At 35.9% G+C, this 25,751-nt stretch overlaps 2 protein-coding genes across 3 annotated transcripts in view; both read right to left on the bottom strand.

The window, feature by feature from the left end:
* The window catches only part of DPCoAC (dephosphocoenzyme A carrier), an 86,627-nt gene extending 72,026 nt beyond the window's left edge, over nucleotides 1–14,601 (bottom strand). Inside the window, exon 1 of one of the 2 annotated variants that reach the window (XM_067083837.1) lies at nucleotides 14,471–14,601. In XM_067083837.1, the coding sequence (XP_066939938.1) occupies nucleotides 14,471–14,520 (50 nt within the window). In that variant the 5' untranslated portion in view covers nucleotides 14,521–14,601. Of the gene's footprint in view, nucleotides 1–14,206 lie in introns of both variants that reach the window. The other variant, XM_067083838.1, reaches the window with a different exon arrangement.
* Nucleotides 14,602–19,379: 4,778 nt separating this feature from the next.
* On the bottom strand, nucleotides 19,380–23,277 carry LOC136826431 (uncharacterized). Its single transcript, XM_067083650.1, has 3 exons — nucleotides 23,139–23,277; nucleotides 21,644–21,809; nucleotides 19,380–21,385 (listed from the first exon to the last, which is right to left on the bottom strand). Exons 2-3 carry the CDS (start codon nucleotides 21,644–21,646, stop codon nucleotides 20,078–20,080), a joined length of 1,311 nt encoding a protein of 436 aa, XP_066939751.1. The 5' UTR covers nucleotides 21,647–21,809; nucleotides 23,139–23,277; the 3' UTR covers nucleotides 19,380–20,077.
* Between the last annotated feature and the right edge of the window lie 2,474 nt (nucleotides 23,278–25,751).

The raw sequence follows: 25,751 nt of genomic DNA, 5'->3' as shown, positions 1-25,751 counted from the left end.
GACGTTGGCCAGCAATGTAGCCAAGTCAGAGTACCTCTGACACGAACCAAGTGCCAAAAATAACGTGGGACTTTTCCTAAAACCAACATCAGGAAAATAACACTAAATAGTTTTTTTTTTTTTTTACTGCAGACACAGAATGGACGTGCTACCAAATGCATCTGACTGATCGACCGGTTCTGTAAACTGTCGTCGCAACAACTATAGTCACAAACGGCGAGGTGTATTAGTTTTCTATAAAAGAAAATGACTGAGTTGGTTATTTGTCTGTCCGTCCGCACTTTTTCTGTCCCCCCCACTCAGGTCTTAAAAACTACTGAGGCTAGAGGCCTGCAAATTGGTATGTTGATCATCCTCCCTCCAAACATCAAACATACCACAGTGCAGCCCTCTAGCCTTAGTAGTTTTTATTTAAAGTTATAGCTGCGTCCGGCACCGCTGTAGATGCCAACAACACGGGCCACCACGGGCCATGGGTGAAAATTTCATGGGCCGCGGCTGGGTTTCATACAGCATTATACGCTGTACATAAAACTAGATTGAGCCGAAAAAACTTCGGCGCATTTTTTACCTGTTTTTTAATAGAGATCAATTCATTAAATACAAGAAAGGATGTGATGCCCTTCTGAAACCCAGACACCACAGAAACAAATGACGGGAAAGGACAAAGAAAAAAATTGAAGCATCTCGCCTAATGAGGCCTCCAACCAGCCTCTTCATGGACAGAAGACATCTAGAGTTACGTATAGAAGGATGAAGAGAGAGAGCTCGGAAGCGGGTACCCACACAATGAATGTGGAATGTGGTGGCTCGACGTTAGATGCAACTTCATGTAAAACTGACAGAAAAAGGAGAAGCAAAGGTCTCTGTCATTTTTCACATTTCATGCAATACGCGACACAAATGTTGATAAACTAAGTTCAAAGCAAGGCTGACGAAGAATAATACTTGAAATAAGACGTAGCGTGCAGAGCAGAACTGATTACAATATAAGTACAAGAATGTAAATTTGAATTCAACGGTAAATATTACTCTAGAAAATTTAGGTCTGATTAAGGGCAAGCCTCTTCTTCCTGTTTTAAGCTATTTGTAAATTGATTTTTTTTAAAGTCGAGTACTAAACACAATCTCTCCTCGGAATGGAATATGGTTCTGGTATGCTGACTGCAAAAGTATTTGACCAACAAATGAAAATGCAAGTACTTTCATTAGTAACTTATTTCAATTGGTTCAATCGATAAAATACTCTACAGAAATGGAAAATGACAATAGCTTACACTTTCTAGATTCGCTAATAGACAGGGGTATTAATGAGTTTTAATAGTTTGTACAGAAAACATACCAATATTTCTGCCATGTACATTTTTATTTTGACCAAGCAACAAAATAAACAAATATTCTTTTTAAACAGCTTCAAGAGCATTACGTAAATACAGTCCTAAATGTACTGATAATGACACAGATGCAATTAGGAATATACACCCACAAGAAATTACAATATCCTTATCCTGTTTTAGACATTGCATAAAGTGCGTTAAAAGAGGCGTTTTATGTTAATAAAAATAGAAAAACATATCACAGAAAACTTCTAGTATTGTTATACTATATATATATATATGTATACATATATGATATATATATATATATATATATATATATATATATATATATATATATATATATATATAACAACTTTTATACTGTATCAAACAAGAAAATCGTGGACAAGAGAACTCAACAGCATACACAGGTGAACAGTGCAATTTTCGTTTATGTTATTGAAAACAATCATGCCATCAATTGGACAAGTGCTAAAAAGAAAGCTTATTCTGCAAGTATGCTGGAAAGAAATGTAACTGACTCTAGCTTCATATATATATATATATATATATATATATATATATATATATATATATATATATATATATATATATGAGTAAAAGCTTCGGTAAAAATATGAATATCAGTCAAGGAGCGTATACACTTGACCCATTTAATTCAAAAGAAATATGCGAAATGTTTAAATTTTAAGGAAGAGAGTTTAAGCCAGTGTTCATCTTCAGTTCAGGAGCAGCACATTAGTCGACAAACTACCAGGTACCTACAGTATGCTATTTGGGACGTCGCGTTTTAATGGAACCTGCCTATGTTGTTCCGTCATGGTCTGGAATACGAACGCATATTCTTTCGCTAATGAGGCAAATGTTGCAACCACTTAACCCAGAAGCTGTGTGTGTGTGTGTGTGTGTGTGTGTGTGTGTGTGTGTGTGTGTGTGTTTCAAGCACATGAAATCGAGCAAATAATCCTACCTTTTCAAACTACTACTACTACGACGACGACTACTACTACCATTCATGATTATTAATTAATAATCCTGACAGCTGCAAAATCTTGATTTCGAATATATGGGGAACAGTTTAAAATACTAAGAAGACAGCAAACTTGATCTATATCCATAAAACCAAGTAAAAATCACGAAATGCCGAGAGCCTAGCGAAACATTATATTTAAGCTACGGATTCAGAAGTTAGTGTTTCATAACCTAACAAACATATGATTACATAACTAATCTCAAACAGAAGCTGCAAGACAGAATAGCACCTCGATTTGGATACTGCCACGACAACAATTTTTACCAGTTGTTTCCAATATAAACCCTGGGTTAATGAATTCGATTACTTTTTGCTGAAGACACTGTAGAATGCATCCCTGGTTCAAACGTAAGACTGGATGTGTGTGTGTGTGTGTGTGAGAGAGAGAGAGAGAGAGAGAGAGAGAGAGAGAGAGAGAGAGAGAGAGAGAGAGAGAGAGAGAGTTAGCAAACTTGATCGAAACATTTTGCTCCTTGAAAATAAAAATGAAATACATAAAATCCATGTTACTATTTATAACCCACCGTCCTACACTCCTGCACCGAAGGAAAACCTTCAGCTTAAAGCAATGTACCCAAAAACACCCCATCGGTTCCCCCACTGGATTCAGGCAGGCAGCTTCCCTCTCAGTCAAGGGCTCAAGGCTGCCTGGCAGGCGGAATCTGGCTTCCTGCACAACCCACTCGTTTGAGAACACGCAACCGACATCACGGCGCCGGGCAAAAAAGAAAGAAAGAAAAAAACTTCTTACGGTCACCTTTACAATTACTCCTTGGCATTTTACCATTTGGAAATTAGTCTTTTGATCTAACAGGATAAACTGATAACCCAAAAAACAATGAGTCAAAAAACATGATCATGGGAAAATAATTGAAAATGAGGACAAATTAACTACAAAAAAAAAAAAAGATAGTTACAATATCCATTTGCGCATGAAGCTTCAGATAAATCATGTTTTTTTTTTCAAAACATTGATCACATGTTACGAAACGCGGGTACTTTTGTGGTTACTAATCATACAATATGCCAGGTATTAACGAACCAAAACATACGGTTCATCGGCAAAAGTTCAAAGACATCGACGTCGTAATAATTAATTTTGCACCAAAATTTTCCAAAGAACGACTATTCGTCCTGCCTAAAAGCTTTCCGTAAGGCTGAACCCCAATACTGTAGACATATATATATATATATATATATATATATATATATATATATATATATATATATATATATATATATATATTATATATATTATATTAGAGAGAGAGAGAGAGAGAGAGAGAGAGAGAGAGAGAGAGAGAGAGAGAGAGAGAGAGAGATCATGTTTAACAATACCTGTCATTTATTATGCAACAAACTGCCAAATATTCCCTGTGAACTCTCTTCAGTGAAACGCTGAATTACGTCACCTAACACTAACTCAATTACAAAAACATCGTCAGCTGAAAAATATCAAACATAAAACAGAAAATCGTAAAGTATTTCTTATCAGGTAGGCCTATGGGTAAGATAAAAATCACAAACACGTCGCATATACACCGACGTGTATTGATACGTCATAAGCGACATAACGCTGGGTAAAAATATCAAGGGGTCCCCAAGATACAAATGTTGGTAGGCCTAACGCAATTATCAAAAGGGCTCATCAACAACCTTTCTAAAGATATTCATACACTAAATGAAAGTCTACGTTACAGCTAACAAATATCGACATTTTCAAGTTTTTACTTCAGAGAAATCAACAGCGTCAACAATATCAAACAAGTATAAAAATTCGCCTAAGTTTCTTCGGCGCAATCGAGTTTTCTGTACAGTGCATAATCTAGGCCACCGAAAATAGATCTATCTTTCAGTGGTGTCGCTATAACGCTGTGTGAGCGGCAGCCCATGAAACGTTAATCACGGCCAGGTGGTGGCCTTTCCTATACCGTTGCCAGACGCACGATTATGGTTAAATTTAACCTTACATAAAATAAAAACTACTGAGGCTAGGGGGCTGCAATTTGGGATGTTTGATGATTGGACGGTGGATGATCAACATACCAATTTGCTGCCCTCTAGCCTCAGTAGTTTTTAAGCTCTGAGGGCGGACAGAAAAAGTGCGGACGGACAGACAAAGCCGGTACAATTGTTTTCTTTTACAGAAAACTAATTCTTTTACAGAACACTAAAATGAATCCCTCGTAGGTAGGAACATTAAGAGAATGGTGGTAAGCAGAACGGCTATCCTATTCTGTAAAATCTTGGGCGAACGACAACGCCATTGCGCCTTTCATGACTTATTTCATCTCTGAGGTTTCCTAAAGACTGCCTCCAGGTGTATAGAAATGACATGGCTTTCGTCCCGTCACTTTACATTTACCAAAACCACGCATATATATATGTATATATATATATATACAGAGAGAGAGAGAGAGAGAGAGAGAGAGAGAGAGAGAGAGAGAGAGAGAGAGACTAACCAACATGAGATCCGGACCTAACGCACCCAGGCAGGGAAGCATCTCTATTGCATGAACTGCATAAGCAACATTCTTATAGAGAAGAATTCACGATTTACGCAATATACTTTTGGACAAGTACTAGCTCCATCTGGCACAGCGGAAGAGGCAGGAATTTCATTTACATAATTTCATAATTGATATTTTATCAACCAATTTTACAAGAATATTAATCAGATCCAAGGAGGCAATTCAACACAAATAAGCAACCTATGCAATTGAAATGGTTACCAGGTACGATGCTTGATGAAATAAACATAGCATAACTCAGCTCGCAAGCAAACAAACCTAAAACAATGCTTAACAAGCGCCATATCCTGTAAACAAACCGCTTGAATCATCACAGCCAGAACTTCGTTCGACCTTGCAGTGAATGTTGGCAGGATGAGGGACGTGAAAGATGATGCGATAATTTATAGGATCGTCAACCACAGGGTTTGACCTTCAACTTCACTCTGGCTCAAGGCCAAACAAAACACCAGACTGGGTTTACAGCGTTTCGATTACATCTCGTCTGTTTCCGTCCTGAATATGGGTTATAAAATGCTTGTAATGTCGCTCTTTCCTTGGGACAGATATCAGGGTTGTTTCATGTACGCTGAATCGTGGTATTATCATGGGAATCCCGCACATAACTGGCAACAAGATTCCAAGCTGCAATTTCCGTACTGATATATCATTGCGTAGGATTTTATCTGTAAACGTTTGATAGAGCAGCAACAAGAGAAACTTAGGTAGAAAAATTGAATGAAATGATGTTAAAATGTTCTGTGCATTAGAAATATGACTACATGGGTAGTTACAACTGATTAAGGGTGGTGCTCGTGGGACCAGCAGACCTAATGCCGATATGGCCGGAGGATGAAGAGAGAGAGGCAGACGATGCCTTATGAAATGAGTAGTTCTGCAAAAGAACAGGGAAGTGGCCTTCAGCATGGTTCTGTTGTGGAAACGCGGTGTATATAAAATTACATATATGTATATATAAATAAATAAAAAAAGGCACTATACGGAAAGTAAGGGGTATAAAGTTATATGACAGTTAATGTCTGGGGGAAATCTGAGAATTACATCGTAGATAAAACAAAATGTGCCACACACGACGAAGCACAAAAGGTAAATTACAGTTCTTTGTTAAAGAAGTCTCTCCTGAGACAACGTAACAAATTACATCATAGATAAAGCGAAATGTGCCACATAAGATGAAGCACAAAAGATCAATTGCAGTTCTTTGTTAAAGACGTCTCTCCTGAGACAACGTTAAGATTTTGTTTGAAATTTAAAAGCATAGGATACTGTACCACGACTTACGGATTTTTGAGTTCAACAATCTCTTGATATATTCCAAACTGCATCTATACAACATTTTATATTCCCACAGAGGGTCAATATTAAATGTATACATACTACTGTAGTACTACGCAATGTCCTTTAAATATATAATAATATATATAGTGTCTCAGAGTATTTTTAAAGGACCTTGGTACTACGTAGTTTAGTGTGCTGTTTCAAGTTAAGGCTCGCAAAGCCTTGCAGCCGGGAACCGTAAAAACTGGATAGTCGTTAGGGGTGTTTGCAACTTCATTCCCGGTCATTACCATCTTAATGGTGCGATGTGCAGCTTACCATTGAAGATATTGGCACAGTAATTCTTCAAGAGAAACTGGAATGGCATTTCTCAGGTAAGGAAAACAAAATGAATTTTATTTACCCATAAATCTGTGCAAGAACGTCTTGTGAACAGTAGTTAGGCTTTCTCTAATATATCATGTTTTCAGAAAATTGTTACATAAGCTCAGTGGCGATTTCAATTTTGAAATCTGAACATTACTGATCTTATATTGAAGCCACACAACATATAAAAAAAAGATCTTGCTCAATTTTTAAAAAATACTTAGAAGTTAGGCCTATTGGTTACTGGCTGATCGAACAAGTCTCGTCTTTTCACACGTTAGTATGAAGCATATGGACACTTGATGTATTTTGCCAATCATTAATAATTTTTTACAGTATGTAGGCATGTAAGATATTGTCTATGGCACCAGTTTTCCAGTTTTTGACATGTAAAGGCATCGTCATAGTTGTTAACTAATTGGATTTTATCCATTGTGGTTTCTCCGCAGTGTCACACTTAGCAGCATTCAAGGCGACTTAAACCAACCACAGAAAACTGATACTTTCATTCGAAAACCAACCATAGAAAACTGATACTTTCACTCGATTAAAAGTAAAAATTTTGTATTTTTGGTAATAAATCTTAGTTTCAAATATTTTCATCAAACGTAATGTCTCATAGATTGGCAATAGAAAGATGAAGGCAGGTAGCCTAGGCTATAATTATGCCCGCAAACCACTCATCAGTAAGTGCTACATCATTTAAACATTACTCTAGGTACATCTTAATTTCGAATATGTCAAAATAATTAGTCTAAGGTAAAAGTTATCAATTCATCATGCCAAGAAAAAAAAAAGGGCTTCAACAATGACAATAACGAAAAGAATCTTGGCCTAGCACACACTAGGCCTATGACTCTTGATTTGGGAGATATTTTAATTTTGTTTTACTTTTAACAACAATTTTATGCTGAGTAGTTCAAAATTACTTTAGTATGGTAGTCCTTATAGCCTTCACAGTGATGCTATTTCTTGCTTGCCCTTAAAAATGTATTTGGCCTCCAATATTTGGTATATACAGTATACACAGATTAGAATGGAAAATTCTTTACTTCAACCACAATAGACCTAAGAACAATATTATTTAGAAATCTAATATACAGTAATGATTTACTTTCCCTTAATAAGAACATATTCTTTTAATAATTCAACGAGAGAAAAATAAAATAATGTGCTGCCTAGTGTTTTGTCACTACAGTATAGTAGTGTGTGCTGGACCAGGTGTTTCAATGTGACAGCCTGAGATCAAACGCTCAGCAAAGAGACTGCCACTCCATATTATTGACTGTCTCTATATTCCACTATTCTAGAAGCATTCCATGTTTCCTTCCTGTATATAATTAAACTAGTCTGTCATTCTCCTGCATCAACCATCGTCATGCCTCCATCACCCACGCCAGCATTCTTTACTAAACCACAGGTACTTCAAGGGATGAAACTGAACCACTCGTACTTCCAGGGATGAAACTAAAGTTTACTTTCCCTAATTACAAATGTGTCCGAACTCTCATCCATTTTGACATCGTTATCACCAATCACAGACGTGTAGTCTGATCATTCAGTTCACACATCTATCTCACATTCGTTCAGCACAATGTTGTTTACCACAGGTGTCCATAAAATATCCACAGGAGATTCCCAAATGGTCATTACCAATTGCAGCAACAACCTTGAACATACAACAGTTACATAAAAGTGTATATGCTACTTTGGTCTCCATAACTAAACAAATCCTCATGTTAGTCCTACATACTCTTTCGATTTACGAAAACGAATCCTCCTCTCTTTCTAATGTCATATATGTCCCAGCAATCAATAACTTTCACAATTTGATGGAACTCTGTCCAGGGTCAGGTGTTTAAAACATACACACCTTTGCTACTTGAAACCTAATACAGTACTGATAATCTGTCATTAGGGGTAGGTTCCTGGCTAAAGTTGATCTCCTATCAACACTTCGTAAAGTCCCATCATCTCTATACCATAACTAATTTCCTCAATTCCCGTGAACTTTCCTGGTCATGTTCATTATGACTGCACCAGTCATTACCATGGTATACTGTATATAATTACAAATAAATTATAAATAATTTGCATACTTTACGGTAATGCTTCACAGTAATACTGAACTACTGTACAATTTGGTAGAGTGTACAGTAAAATTAAGATGTCTGTTTATTAAAACTGGCAGTGAAATCACATGAAAGTAATGCATAACCTAAAAGATCATTACACCCGGGTCTGCCTCAGTGGTGACAAGCCATCTTCAATCACAGATCTGTTTTCAGCCACAGCAGGGGGAAAACATGTAATAATGATCCTCAATAACCCTAAAACACATTAAGTAGCTTAACTAATACTGTGTAGTAATAAATGGCTTGTCACAAACAGAAAACGTAAGTACGACAACTTAAAAACCAAGTCTCCGATAACTGCAGATGTGAATTTAAAACTAATCTATAATGTGTAAAAAATTATGGATGACAATATCAAATCCTACAGCAGAATAAAAATGAAAAAAGTTCACACCAGCTAACAAAGTCTAAACTGGTCAACTTCCAGGAACTGTGACTAGAAAAAGTCCTCCATGGAGAGAGGTATCAAGTGCATTCTGAACTTCAGTACACAGAAGGGCAAACTATTTTCTTACTTATTATACACAATAAATAAGGCCTTTGAGTACAGCATACTGTACTCAAGAACATACTTGGAGTAATAAATTCAAATAATCTAATATACAGAATATAACTAAAAAAAATACACTTAAATGGAGCAGAATACAGTACAGTACTACTTAAGGAAAGATATGACTGGATTACCTACATCACAGCCAAGGCCGGTTTTAAGCCTATTTGACCAAACTGATAAAATTGGGCCCCGTGTCTTAAGGGGCCCCCACACCACAGTTGGCTTCAAATACCATTTGAAGCCCTTTTTTTATTCTAAGAGGAATAAACCGCTACTGAAAACATGAAATGAAGAATGAGGACATATTATTCCTCCCATTATTATGCGTATACTATATTAACAAAAAAATTTTACTTGGAAAATCATTTTTCCCTGCAATTCCTCGCACCGGCCCTGATCACAGCAAAGCAGGAAGCAGGAAACACCTATTATTAGCATTCAAACATATAAATATGATAGATTTCTTTAGGCAGATTTCTTCTACAGTAATGTACTGTATTACCTAAACTGACATATGACTTATAGTACATGTAATGCTTTTATAACAAATCTAACATTACTGTATCATCTTTTGTGGTATTCTACAGGATGCATAAAAAAGGTAGCCCATATCCTTTGCATTAAAAGCCACACTAATACTTGGGGTAATTTTCTACTGAGTATGCATAAACGAAGCTTTATGATAAAATCCAATACATTTCAATCATAACACACAGTTACAGTATTTCCTGGGGTAATTAAAGGATATAGTACTGTACTTGGAAACACCATAAATGAAATTCATACTCCTTATTTTTAGATACTGGTTCTAAGAGCATAAACAAAAAATGAAATAAAATAGCCTATATACAGTACTTCACAGTGAAAACAATAAATCATATAAATTAAGCTTTAACTACACCTTGGTGAGAATACATAGTATACCAGATTAGAACTGAATGCAAAACTTCTACATAAAAGTAGGCCTCATGCGCTATCAAATCTACCATCCTAATCTCATGTAAACATGCCTAGGGTTAGCATCAACATTTCTGAAGAACCTGATTGTGCCCTGGGTAATGATAAACCCTTGACCTAGGACTCCTAGTTTGGATTACACTTTCTCTCATCCTTACTTTGGAAAATGCACAACTTTGGCTTTGCACAATCAAATAATGGGTAATGGAGAGATACAGTACAGTATTTGAGTAACACATCTCCCATATGTAATTAAGGAGCAGTGTGGTTCAATATTGTAATTAAGGAGCAGTGTGGTTCAATATTGTATAAAGATAATAGCATTGTTATGCTACAGAAGTAAATGGAATACATACATAATAATAGCCACTAGTGCTACCATATGAAACTGCAATACCGTACGACATTTCCAAATCTCAATTGCTCTTGAGCCCATTCACACAGTAGCTTCAGGTGTTCTGATGCACAAACATTCAATACTATTATGTGCGCATACATCTGGGCTTGAGGTACAAGGTGTAGGCTATTAGTAAATGGTAAATAAAAATTTCATATATAGCAGTTTTCTCAGAACCATGGTATTTTCAAGATTGAACTTCATTTGAGATAATGAAACTGGATGATGCACAAGTAGTTTGACACTGTTACCTTGTTTATTGCAACAATATCTATTTTGGGACCTACAAGCCCTATGCTATGGGAGACATAACACCTACTAGGAAGGATAGCCTATGCCAATTCTAAGAGTTCATTAACTGTTCTGTACTCAGCAGTCAGTACTCTTCCTGAACTACCCCCCTAAAAATATTACCTAGATCCGCCACAGGAGCTCAGCCTATACCAGGATGGGTCATGTTAATAATGTTGGTGTGAAAGGCAAATATCTGAAAACAGCCTGACCTTTTACCACTGGCACTGCTGTAACTAGTGACATCTAAACCTTACTCTTCCAAAGCTTGTGACATCTAAACCTTACTCTTCCAAAGCTTCAAGTATTTAATGTAAAAAAAAAAAGGGGGGGGAAGTCAAGGTAAGGCAGACTGTTCTGGGTAAGCTTGAGGTAAATAGGTATTATTATTATTATTATTATTGTAACCAGAACAATGAATCCATATTCTTGGCTTTAACTGGGCTGGCCTACATAGGAATCAGGTAGGGAGGATTTATGGAAGGGGTAGGGGGAGACCCCAGTCAGGTACAACCAAAAGACATGGCATCTTAGGTAAAGTAAGTTAGGCAGGGATGTTTTAGTCAGGGAAGTATGTCCTAGATTAAACTGTAGGTTAAGGAGTCTGCACGACAAACCCAAGCTAGCCTACTGTAGGGCACTAACTTTACATTGTAAAATTTTGCTTTTGTAAATGCTTATTCTAAATTTCTGAAAGGTAAGGACACATAATCCACAGCGCTTCTCTTGTGAGAGTATTTCACCAAAGCTATTAGTGCTAACCTAATTACAAACAAGATTTTCTTTTACCTACCTCAAGCCCAAATCAATGGATTCCTACTGTGACACTGACCCTGGGTTATGAGTACAAGAAACAAAAATGAAAGGTAATACTATGATACTTTAATTCCTTGTTAACAAAAAAATCATTATACAAGCAGCAAAAAAAATGGTCATTTTGACATTTCTTTCCTAAGGAATATGAAAGGGAACTGAATAAAAGGATATGTATTTACCAATAAAATTCTGAGAATGCATCATAATCTAGGGTAAGTTCATTGTGGTTGTTTTGAACGTGTTCTGCTAATACCCTGGACATTTTTGGGAAGTTACCAATTGTTTTCTGACTCCTCCCAGTTTTTACCATCAGTTTAACAATGGTTTTATCTCATGTTGTAAGAGCTGCAGAAGGTGAGGGCACTATTAACTTTAAATACAAAATCAAATCATAAAATAATCCCTTCATTAGTAAATACCTCTTCTCCATAAAAAAAAAAGTTTGGCTAACTGAAGTACTTTACTGGGACTGGGACAATAGGGTCAAATTTGAGCCTTTTAGCTGTACCTCCCAACCCTAAGCTAAGGAATTACGCTGTGTGTAAATACTAATGAGAAGATAAGTATGGTTGCAGTCAGATGTGTCCATTTTTTCCTCCTGTCCCTAATATTCAACTAATACAAGGGAGGGAGATAAATGCTGCTAAATATAAGATTAGCAATTGTAACACTGCAACTGAAAAAATTTGTTGATGGCCTGGCCCAAAATCATAATTTTTAATAAGCCAGCTGCTGAGAATACTAGTCATTACAGAGTGAGTGACCCAGAGTGAGGCTTAATTCATAAGAATCAAGATAAGATAAAACCTGAATGGGAGCCAAACAATGTAAGAGATAGATATCATGTCACTGTCTGTTTATATTGTCAATTGTAGTCACATAGAAATGGAATGTCCTCCTAAAGAGAGAGAAGATAATGTTGCGGCAAATGTGTAACAACTCACAGAGCCATGGATTTTAATCTTACAGCTAATATCATATAAATCGTATGAAAATGCATGAGTCTGTTGTGAATCATACAGCGAATGGGGCATGATATAAGATTAGAAGAGGTGACTAAGAGGATCAGAAACTCTAGAAATGGGACAAAAAAAGTGGCATAGACATCCTTCAATCCTTGACTGAAGGAAAAAAGTGACCTCAGGTGCCAGGGGAACATGATTTGGGGTGATACTAAACACTAATTTGTCCTAGAATATGTATGTACCTCAGACAACTAAAAATATTCATATCTGATAACTGTTACACCAACAAAAGCAGGATTAATGACAATTATGTATTAAACTAACATGCACTGACTTTTGAGGTGTGACCCTGTGAAGCATCTTTTCTGATGGAATTCATGGAGAATCAATAACATTAGCAACAAAGGGTGTCCCATTTGCTAGTTTAAACCCAGAGTGTAATGTTAGATTGGGACGAAAATTTTGTTTCTACTTGTATGATTCAAAGCATTTCTATTGGGCCAGGATAGGGAGCCTTTGCTCTTCTGGGTCAGATGGGGCCCAGGGGCCTAGGTTGGGTTAAGTTTGAGAAGGTAAGGTTAGGATTCATTCCAGTAATTTACTCTTTGACTTACAATGCTCTAGGTCAGGTTATGAGGGGAGTTTGGCACCCTGGTCATATATGACCAGATTACCTAGTTTAGGTTAATAAAGGTATGGTTAAGATGAATCCCTATAACTGACCTTGCGACATCTTAGTTCTTTATAATAAGTGTTTTGTAATCAACGGTAATTAGAGACACGATCCATATACTTTTCCGATGCTTATCTTGTGGTTTATGCATTATAGACCATTCCTGTTTCTGCAATTCACTAGTTTTTTTTTTATTTTCCCACCCTACAACGCCAGTTTCCCAATGAGGTTTCTCCTTAATTGCTGTGCTGAATATAGTGGGCTGGGGAAACACAAGGAGGGGTGGTTTGCATTTACAACATTAGTCAGATGTGTACAAAACACGAGAATTGGGGTAAAAAAATTGGTTCTTGGATTGGCAGGAAATTCAAATAGGCTATAGCCTACTAGGGTACTAACTAAAAGTAAAATAACCGTCTGACAATGTAAAAACACAACCATACGCATGATAAAAAGCTGGTTTACAAATGATGGGAAAAATTAATTATTAACCACATGTCTTGCTTGATTAATGGTTTCTGTGATTGGCTAAAAATGTCTACAACAAAGTCGCGGCCTCGTAAAAAAAAATAAAAAACGCTTAACAGGCTTGGGTATTTTCCTTCCCACTTTCCAAAATTTCTAGTAAAACTTTGAAATGTTTTTACCTTAACTTTAGCTACATGTAAACTATTCTAAAATCTCAACACATAAAGCTAATTACAGAGCACAGATTACTTTTGGTAAATGAGTGCGAGGGATTTTACTAGTAGCATCCAGGAAATGTTTACACAAGTTTACACGTAATCTAGGTCTACTTTTACTTCTTGATTCTTCGTCACAAAAATACGATTAACAATAACCGAGTACGTTCGGCACGTTAATTCCTTACCTTATGTCTACAGCATGTGCCATTAGCACGAAATTAACCCTAGACGATCGCTGTTTAAACGCCAAGGTCCTTTATATTCATGACATTGCCTTGTAATGGCTCGCTCTAGGTCGAGTCGTCTCACGAATTATTTCACTGCTTTTCTTGCCTTAAATGTTCGATGTTACGAATATATATTTAGTCAATCAAGCGTCTTTTACTTAAAAGACAACATGCAACCATTGCAGACAGAAGACCTTATTCGTTGCCTTACAATTCTCTTACCTTTCCGGTACTTCAATATGCACTAACTTGTCGCGACTGTCGTCTGCCATCAAACTATTATCTTTAAGTGATGAAGTCGAGACCCAGCCAGCTGCTTGTTCTTGAAAATGATCTTGTGTCCTCACAGGTGTTCTCTACCCAACACCACGGAAAAACATTAGGATAATGTTAGATCATTTTAATATACAGTATTCTGTTTCGTTCGATATAACGTGAGCTTTCCCGGACATGCTTGGAATATTATAAAATATATTAAAACGTTGACAGGGGAGAGAGAGAGAGAGAGAGAGAGAGAGAGAGAGAGAGAGAGAGAGAGAGAGAGAGAGAGAGAGAGAGAGAACGGAGTTTTATTTCTCCAATAACAAAAGGCTTTTATTTTTCTCTTTTGAATGCCCTACTCGATATTCTATCTTCAACACGTATGACTTCTGTAATAGTGTTAACTCTACATGACTTTCCTCATCAAACCAAGACTTTCGAATTACTCAAACTTTCTAGTTTCTCAATATCATTAGTAACTTTAGATAGTAAAAGACTAGTTGAAGACACTGTGGTAAATCAAATAAAGGGACCATATGAAAGATGCTGGGAGAGAGCCTCTTAGAAATGTGAAAAAATATGAAATCAAAGTAGAAGAGACAAGTAACTATAGTAAACAACAACTCATGAAGGAGACTGGAATGACAAGGCTAAGATTTCTAGAAGGAAATGGTGTTGAAGAACTAAAGACCAAGGAAGCTGTCATTGTCATGAAGACAAACTTAAACATTTTGAGAAAATGCTGGGCATTCACTAGTGATGTGGATGATGGTCTCCATATTCTGTTTTCGTTCGCATTGTATTGATATTTGACCATTTTTTTTATTTTGTACATATTTGTGTATACAGTGCTCGGTCTTGTGCTGGCATCATGTATAGAGCAGGAAATACTATATAAGATGCATTAACAAGAGGAAATAAAACCATCAAATGTATGAAAGAAGCTATGTGACTTCGAGATAATTGAAAATTAGACATTAGCATAAGAGTGGCAAATGGAATGTAGTAAGCCTGGAGCGGCATCTGGATAGCCATCAACAGAAGAGATGAAAAAGATGACAGAACTGAATGTTGCGATTTTTAGGCGTATATCATGGTTCACTGGCTGTACATGAAACAGGCCTTATGCCATACAGGCTATTGCTTAGAGTAGCTCGTAAGACCTTCTCTAAGAATGTTGTGCTTACCAAAGGTTCGGAGTGAAATGCCTACGTGACAAGGCCGAGGAGATGTATCAAAGATAGTGGAATAAAGGGCTACGAGCACAAGGTGTACAGATGATTCATTAGGTTACAAGAGGAATTGCGAGGGAGTGAACAATCTGAGATTCTCGAGAAGAAATTAAAGACGTACCCAATGAAAATAGAGCTATGCTGTTAAAGAATGGGTTATTCAAGAAAATTCTGTACACTTTACAATCGTCTGATGAATCAAAGAGGCGCGGGACTTATGGTGATAAACTTGGATGAGGACGATGACTGTAGACATTGTCAATCAACTATAATGCAGACAGGAATTTTATACAGGCGGTGTCAAAAGTGCGGACGAGGAATATATATTATTTTGATATGGAAACAGTTAGAGACCTTGGTGTGTGATATGTAAGTTGCCTTATAATACTTTAAACAAAGCAGTAAGGACAGTTAGAGGAAGTGCAGAAGACGTCTGTGTAATGTTTAGAATGTAAAAGGTAAAGAGGCTGGCGAAGATTCAAGTTACATTATTTTACTAACAACGAGCGGTGTTATGCACTTGGCCTTCAATTATAATTCAGTGTATCTTAAGGCTACCATCCGATGAAATTCGTTTACTCAAATTTGTGTTATATCGCTGTTAAAAATGATTGATGTGCACATTTATGTTCAGTTTCTTTTCCAATAAACGCTGCCACAATATTCTCATATGCTCAGATAAGATAAGTTGGTTGTTTAGCTACACTTTGTGACAACCTTTGAACATTAGCTTTGCTTTAACTTGTTTTTCATGACTAAATCCAAATAAATCGTGGAGATGGAACACAAACAGGGCGATCAATGTTTGAATTTACCTTTTGTTATGAAGGGACATGTGCGTGTACAATAGTCAGATTTCTCTTTCAACTACCGAACAGCCAGCTGACTCGTTTTGCTGTTACGCAATACAGAATGTTTTGCCCAATGTTTTGCTGTTATAAATTTCGCGAGTATTTAAAATGCAACTATAATTTTTAAGTATACGATAATATAGAACTGTTTACTGATACCATTCTTAAAGAGAGAGAGAGAGAGAGAGAGAGAGAGAGAGAGAGAGAGAGAGAGAGAGAAAAAGAGGATGCAACATTTCATGGGGAACTAAATAAAGAAATTTTATGAGCTCATATCGTTAAGCTAGGATAAGTAGTAAGGACATGGCTATATATTTTGAATGCCTGGGTTGTCTCCTTAATGGGCTTCATTTCTAGCGAGGTTTGGTGTATCAGATATTCAATTAAATATTCATGCAAACCATTTGTGTTGACAATCTTGAACAACAGCCATCCCCTTATGTAACCAAACAAATAAAATTCAAATAGCACAAACGCTTTAAACATTATTAGTATAAAATACAGACACCTAATGTGGAAATCGAATAATTCTGCTTCTCATCATGCCTTCTTAGCAGCTAATCAACGTCTGTCTATCACTGGTAGTAATTCTTCCATATAAAGCTGACGGATATTGTACACGATAGCATTCATGTACTGTATTTAAAAAAAAAAGTCAGAAGTAGGAGATGCAATTCAGTTTCATGGCCCTTCAAATGTCTTAAAATTTACCGTAAATATGTAAATGACTGTCATATAAAACCTATATTTTCGCATAAAATTTTAGAGTTAAATGAACCATTCTGATTTCGGAAACGTTTAACTTAATTCCATGTAAAGACATACTAGCATGAAAATGAAGATTTCTTGAGTATAACAGATATATCGACAGAAATGAACAAAGGGATAATGAATTTATATGGTTCTGAACACTAAATAAAGTAAAAAAAATTGCACACACTGTAACAACAGAATACATGTCAGTAATAGATAAAATATTTTTAACATGGGAACATGATATAAATATTATGCACTTTGGGAGTAGAAGCAAAGGAAGAAAGTTATATGTGGCAATGTGAACGTAGTAAAAGCTTACCTTAGAGTTGATAGAGATGTGATATGAAACATGTCGTGGAAAGTAATTTGTTGAGTGATTAGAAGTTTTCCTCATGAAAACGAAGATTGTGGAAGAATAACTAGGTAGGAGAGTAGCTAGTTTGGTGTAAAAGCAGATCTAAGATAAAAATGTATCATATCTTAATGGCTTTCGAATATTTTTTGACGGAGTGAAGAGATAATTTATGTAAAAGACACTATGAGGTGGAGATCTATGAGCCAAGGAAAGGGGCCTTGAATGCAAAGTGTAGAAAAAAAAGTATACCTTAGTTTTACCAGACCACTGAGCTGATTAACAGCTCTCCTAGGGCTGGCCCGAAGGATTAGACTTATTTTACGTGGCTAAGAACCAATTGGATACATAGCAACGGGACCTACAGCTTTATGTGGAATCCGAACCACATTCTAGCGAGAAATGAATGCAAAGTGTAGAGAACGTTTGTTAGCAACATAGTATTGATTGGTAATGACGAAGATGAACTGCAAAGGACGGTGAAAGAGTCTGAAAGTGTACAGTAAGTATACAATGCGAATGTTAGCAGGAGCAGGGTCATGGAACCTAGGAAGACAGACATGAATGTAAGTATGGATGGTGGAAGAATGGAAGTGGCTGATTCCTACAGATATTAAGGTGTAAGTATGACGGATAATGATAAAGCGAGAGAATGTGTACACACTGAATGTTAAGTGAGGCAGGAACAGGATCACTAAAAGGTATGATAGAGAATAAGCGCGTCTAAGGAAGAAAAATTGGGATATTGGAAAGGATTGTTGGGCCAACTTTCCTTTGTGACAGAAAAGTGTGAATGCCGTATGTGAATGGCAATATTTTACAGTGTATATCGAGTAAGAAGGATCAAAAGTGTGAAAGACATAAAGGGCACAAAAAAAAAGTGGTGAAGATGTTATCATACATATAGTTACTGTACAACAAAATAACTGAGACACTCATGAAAAATGGGCCTTTTCAGTCCAGTACAAATGCAGGTCCGGTTTTATCATTCTTAGGCCTTCCTCAGTTTTATCTTCATCAGTGAGATCAGCATCTTTGCTAAACTTGCCGTGTTTTCGTTAGCCATCCAAGCCTGTGTGTTTTTAAATCATCGCGTCTTCAGCTTTGTAATGTTTATAGTTGGATGTAAGAAGGTTTTGCCTTATTTGCATTCTCTGTTAGCTGTCGCTGGATTAAATCACCTTCTTTTATTACCCTTCTGATTTTGGTTGCTGACTGAGGAACAGAAAAAATTTATTAGCATAATTTTCTTTAAGTTTTCAGGGCAATAGTAAATGGTACCCAAGTGAGGCGGGTGTTAGCTCATGGATCTCAGAGTATTACAGAGCACTGTTGTCTGGTTCAGAAGTTGTTTGCATAAAATCGAGATAATTCACTAATCTTTAAATGTAGTTTTGGGAGAGACGTTCCACTCAGCTCTGTGAAAAGGTGGCGTCTGTTGTCGCATGAAGCTGTAGCCTCACCAGTCCTACGATATGCGGAAACGTTAGCTGAACGCTATCAGTTCTACTGTATATGAGAAAACAGATTGTTTGTCAGTTAAACATTCTCCCTTCTTGTTGGTCACTAGTACTATATATCTTTATTTTCATCAAAAGACTATTGGATTTCATTCTCTATTGTAATGTATGACGTTATTAGAGATTGGGCCAGGGAACTTGAAAATGATTAACAAAAAATCTGAAATATTCAACTTTATTGCATCTGATATACAACATGTAGATAATTCAGCTTAATAAGGTGTAATAAAGAGTAAATATGAGCATAATCCAGATAAAAAAATACAAGACACTGGGGGCCGCACAAAAAAATTGTTTGCTTACACTTACTTAAGGGTCATCTAGAGTAAATAGAATTATGGGAAACTGTTTAATGTAAAGACTATGTAATGCTACAAAAGAGGTGAATTAAATGAAGACTATCTCCCAGACAGTCATTGTTCCTTTAGAATTAAAAGAAATAGTAATGGTGGTTGCCTAGGAGTACGGCCGTTTTGCTGGCCGTCACAAAAACTAAATGAATTTATTAAACTCATTTAGTAAGCATCTTACTAAAGGAAGCAAATGACTGATAAATCTCATGAATATTTTTTGACGATACATAATTAGATATCAAAAATACAATTTCAGGAATTCGTATAAAATCTTACATTGATGTATTAGCTCAGTCTAGGTTTGTAATATGCACTTCGTTTTTCTTCAGATATTTTAATAGCTAATAGTTATCACTTTACTTTTATTGACAAGGTTCTTCCACAAAAGTATATGTTTGTGTAAAGTGTATTAATCTTAACGTAGGTATGTACATTCAAATCACCCATCTTAATTAGTACAACATGGATTCACTAAAATGGAATAGCTCAAGCGAGATGGATAAGTCAACAGGTTTTAGACAACTCGGCATACATGGGGTTAGACTGGTCCTTTGTACACTGCAGGTTTGTTGCTAGTGTTTTGGAACTATGGCTACTTAAAGTGTGCTTCTCGTCTGAGACCGGTTTATAAGGTGAAGTAGACCGCGAATGATCATCTGAGCCCCGACTTCGAGATCTGTGCCGCAGACGATTCTCTCCTGAATTACTTCCCCGGAAAGGGGACGTCAGAATCTCCCCACGATCAGTGGTTTCATCTGGAGGAGACAAGGTCAAATGCGGGAGCTGGGCTGGTTGACTTAGTTGTTCGTTTGAAAACGTCTCATCTTGCAGGTTTGGAATGGTCTGTGCTCTTTTAGCTGAATAAGAAATGTTGGATAAATGAACATAAGTTTGGTTAGGTAATGTCGAAGGTGGGGATGGTAGCAAATTTGCTGACAAACCAGGAGACGTAAGCTCAGAATCCATTATTTTTCTGTCATCAAATCTGGGAATGAGGGGTCCTTGTTCTGAGTGAAGTCGCTCTAAGTACTTCTGGCGTCTGTTAGGAAAAGACGATTTTATGTTGTCTTCTATGGAAACCTTACTCTTTGGCCTACTCATTCGACGAAGCTTTTCAGCTAGACTGTATTTACAGTGATGTTTATCAAAGTTTTCATGGCGCAGGTAATTTCGTGAATGACATGGTCTGGAGGCTTGGGCTTGTGACACAGAATCTTGGAACTGTTTTTCTGAGGAGTGAGATTGAGTTACTTGGCCTGGAATTGAGAGTTGGTGGGATTGCTGTCTAAAAACGTTTATTTGTGAAGAATGCGAAAAATCATCCTTACAGTCTACCTCTGAATCTGAAATGGGAGGAGTTGGCATTCTTGGTTTGTTAATTTGAAGAGACTTCCCTCTTGTCTTTTTTCGTTTACCCGTGCTCATTGTTTTTACCTTTGGGAGACTAGTGGGAAGTGAAGGTGGAGGTGGTAAAGGTGTCATGCCAAAGAACTCAATCATCGGATCGGCCTCCTCTCTTCTTGCTACATAACCACTGGGATTACTTGAAGTGGTCGCGTCACCTTGAAATCCAATGGCTGCTAAGTCTCGGATGACCTGAGAAATTCTGAAATTTTGTGGACTGGCGAACGATGACGCGATGATAAGTGATGCTCTTCTGACACTTGCTCTAATACCAGAGCTTGATGATCTTACACCCACGTCGTTGGACTTTCGACATCGTCTCCAACATAAGTACAAAGTGAAAGGAAAAATAGAAGCAACTGGCACAACAACACATAGCAGTATCAGAACATCATCAGACATTCTTATCTGAAAATAAAGCAAAAATTGAAACTCTTTCATAAAAAATGATGACTTACCATTAATTGAATTACGCTCCGCTGGGTAACCTAGAGAAATTCATAGTACGAGTATATCATACAACATAAGTATTGCACATGTATGACTGGGTAATTAACTTCACCCAACAAACTGGAGCTCTGATAGTAAATGAATGAAAATCAAGAAATAAACCCAAAATTACAAGCTAGGATAACAGATTACACGACTATGATGAGTGAGACTTACCATGAAGTTTTGATGATGAACGTGGAGGACTTCCTCACGAACCCACGGGTGGGGAATGTAACACTGATATTATGATTTTTATTCAGTTTTCCCTCTCGTTCAGGAAGGAGATCCCATTTAATGTTCGATGGTCACTATGTACGTAAATATCCTAAGTTATTTTCTACTGAAAAGTAAATAAAAAAAATGAAATCCTATCTGCGCAGACGCAGAAATTAAATGGCGCGAGTTGTGTATAAAGCTTAATTACGAAAATAAATCATAAGCAAAGATGGAAAATAGTGTTTTGGGCATGTAAAAAAAATTTCGCGAGCCGAAAATTTATAAGGAAATATGGAGGATAATAATACGAGTACAACCAAATAGCAAAGGATGCGTCATCTGCAAAGCTTTCGCGTGCTTTCAGCTACCAACGTTCTGTTTTGAACTAGATAATGTAATTTCGCCCGTAAATTTTTCTGACACGAAGGCCAAATTGGAGTGTTATAAGTCTTCTACGTAACTGTAAATGTTTCTGGTACCAAAGTTATGCCACGATAGCAGCATCTTGTTCAACATAAGTCTGTCGGTAACTTAACCCCAGCGCTTTCCAGGAAGATAGTGCATTTCTTTTTCATTTATCAGCTGTGCCAATGTTTGAGTCTACTAACTGATGACACCTGGCACAAAATTTAAAATCCCACGGCAATTCTCCTACCGGAATGGCGATGGTGGAGGTTACATCTAAAAAATCCGGTAGTTCTGACTTCAGAGCTTGGTAAGTGCACTCAGAAAGCCCCAAGAGTTCTCAAGTGTTGCTGAATTCCCACTATGTTTCCACGATTTTTTTTTTTTTTTTAGAGTGGCAACAACGATATTTTATCCTGAATAGGAAGACTTTGTGCAATGGTGGGAAGGGGGTGGGCAAAGGGGACATGCCCATCAACAAAACTAAAAATGAAACTCCTTTGATTGCCGAGTTAAAGTGATAAAACAAGTGGGTCTGGTTTCATCGCTAGCAGCAGCAGTAGTGTCAAAAAGATTTGAATTTCCTTGCATAATGAGTAATTTAGCTTGAAAGCGCAATTAAATGTGTAATGCGTTTAGATTTTTACTGTTTATATGTACATACAATTATATATATATATATATATATATATATATATATATATATATATATATATATATATATATATATATATATATATATATATATATATATATATATATATATATATATATATATATATACTGTATATATATAAAGAGAAACAGACAGAGAATAAGGATCCGTTTTCTGTGTGGAATAAAAAAATAATTTTAGAGGCATAGGCACTCGTTCACATCTTCTTAGTCTGAGTACTAACACTGTACTGACATCAGAACGCCTGAGTCTACCACAACCACTTTGCAATCAGCAAAAGCTGTCATCAGCACTTCAGTAGACATCGAAAGTGACTACTGGCTGAAATCACATTGGTAGAAGGTTTCGTTATTTTACTTATTCGAAACGTACACTCTCACAAGACCCTGGGCTATTGGTCCAACTCAGGAGGGTTTCGTAACGATATGTTCCACCGTTCTACCAGTCTTGCTGGAACTGTGGATTACAGAATATTTAAACAGTACGTTGTAAACTTGCGTTATCTACTGAACTTCCTGTTCTGCCTCGTCAGTCTATTTATATCTTTCTTCTATTTGAAAAAGTGAGAACTACCTATCTCACTTGTATTTTGATAAATGTTGTGCTTGGCTTAAAATGTAGCTGTTTATGAAACAGGAAGTTTTGGAGATTGCAGGGGCCAGGATATCACAGATCGTCAGTAACAAAGAGGAAATGTTGGCTGGGAATCCACCGAGAAGGCATTTTTAGGTAGGGGGAATGGAAATTGGGAAAAAGTCAAGATTAAAAACGCCAGCACTCTAAAAATATAAAATTACATGAAAATATGGAGACTCTTGGTCGTAAATGTATATCAGAGGCCAAAATGTTATAAAGAGCTACACTTAAAGATCTTTCTGTGGTGTGGTTGTCCGGAAATATTTTTCCAAATAATTTAAAGTGAGATAAAAAAAAAATAAAAAATCTATTAGAATAATGTGTTCGCATCACACTGTCTGTATGTCTATGTCTCTCTGTTTGTCTGTCTGTCTCTTTCTCAGGCCATTTTGACTTTTCTTCCAGCTGAGTTAGACTTTATTTTTTTTTTTTTTTTTTTTTTAGAAATTCAGTTGCACAATGGGAGTTTTTGCCACATAGCTGAGAAGATTTGTAGATTGGAGGAGTACATTTAGAGCAAGTGGCCATGCGCGTATCCTCGTCCACAGTATATATATATATATATATATATATATATATATATATATATATATATATATATATATATATTCAATCTCTCATCTAAGATCTAAAGAATATATCTTTTAGATCTCGTTCTCTTCGAAACTGACTGTAGTTTCCGACACACCGTCAACGATAAGAAATGAGATGATTCTTCAAACTTCACCTTTCGTGATGCCTGGATATAATTATGGACTTTATCTACTGTTCACTTTGCCACTTCCCAAATTTGTTCTGACTGCTCTTGGTCAATTTCAAGGCAAGTGAGTGTGAAACCTAAAAACTTTACAAAATAGAGAGAGAGTTCAGGAGTTGCTTTTGCGAGTTATTTTCTAAAATGTTAAGATACCCCAACTTTCTTTCTTTCCTTATTTTTTCATTATGACTTTTGTTTAGGTAATTTCCCAATAGTTCATCAAGAGGAAGATGCACAAATTCTTGTTGTCATACACAGTTTGAAAACGAGAAATAGAATGTGGATAAAAGACAATAAATAGTATGTAATAATAGTGAATAATAGACAATGAAAAATTATGAATTACTAATAAAGGATTTATTATGAAACACATTCAAAATAAACAATTAGCGGCAAGTAAACATTCCGCGTTCGTATCCATACTGAAAGGATCACGGTGAAAGAATTATTCTATAGAAGATGACGCACATTCCGTCTGTCTTTTATTTCAGGCCCAAAGGAAATTTGGAGTGTGTTTTCTGCCCATACTTGCTCTCATCTGAAAACACGCAGAGAGGGAAAGTGAGAGAGAGAGAGAGAGAGAGAGAGAGAGAGAGAGAGAGAGAGAGAGTTTTAGTGGTGGCATTAGTAGTAGTAGTAGTAGTAGTAGTAGCAGCAAGACTTATGGAAGCTGGATATCCCTCTTTTGCTCATAGATACGTGCATGATTTATATATGTGTTGATAACAATGGGGATATACGCGGTCACATATATGTATAACTGTATATATATATATATATATATATATATATATATATATATATATATATATATATATATATATATATATATATATATATATATATTACATTTATTTCTGTTCCACACGTGATTGTGTGTTGATGATTTCTATATATATATATATATATATATATATATATATATATATATATATATATATATATATATATATATATATATATATATATATATATATATATATATATATATATATATATGTATATATATATATATATATATATTTATATATATATATATATATATATATATATATATATATATATATATATATATATATATCCAGTATATATTGTGAAAGTTTTTTAAAGGGCATTGATATTTCTTATTCAACTGGGCCAAAAACAAGCGAGCAAATAATATTTTTTTCTAGTAATCCTACAAAGCGTGCAACTCATTCTATAGGTATTTTGAATATTAGAGGCATAGGAATAATGAAAAAACAGCACTGTGACATAAAACTCCATACACTTGAGCGATGACATAAGGAAATTCCCATTTTACAATTAATTAATTATATTAAAGAAATAAGTTGATATCATAGCAGATTTATTTGATACAATTAAACACGTAGGTAGAATACTTGGCAAACAATATTCTCTAATACGACATACAGTGATTGTTGTATACAAAAACACAGACGTATTCGAATGTGTATATTAACTCGTGTATATGTATATATATATATATATATATATATATATATATATATATTATATATATATATATATATATATAATGTATAAATGTATATATACATATACACATTTATTTATTCACCTGTTGAGAGAAA

This window comes from Macrobrachium rosenbergii, chromosome 41 (genome assembly GCF_040412425.1).
Source record: "Macrobrachium rosenbergii isolate ZJJX-2024 chromosome 41, ASM4041242v1, whole genome shotgun sequence".
NCBI classification, from domain to species: domain Eukaryota; kingdom Metazoa; phylum Arthropoda; class Malacostraca; order Decapoda; family Palaemonidae; genus Macrobrachium; species Macrobrachium rosenbergii.
Note: the sequence above shows the minus strand (reverse complement) of the source record. Positions and strands in the feature narration are given on the sequence as shown.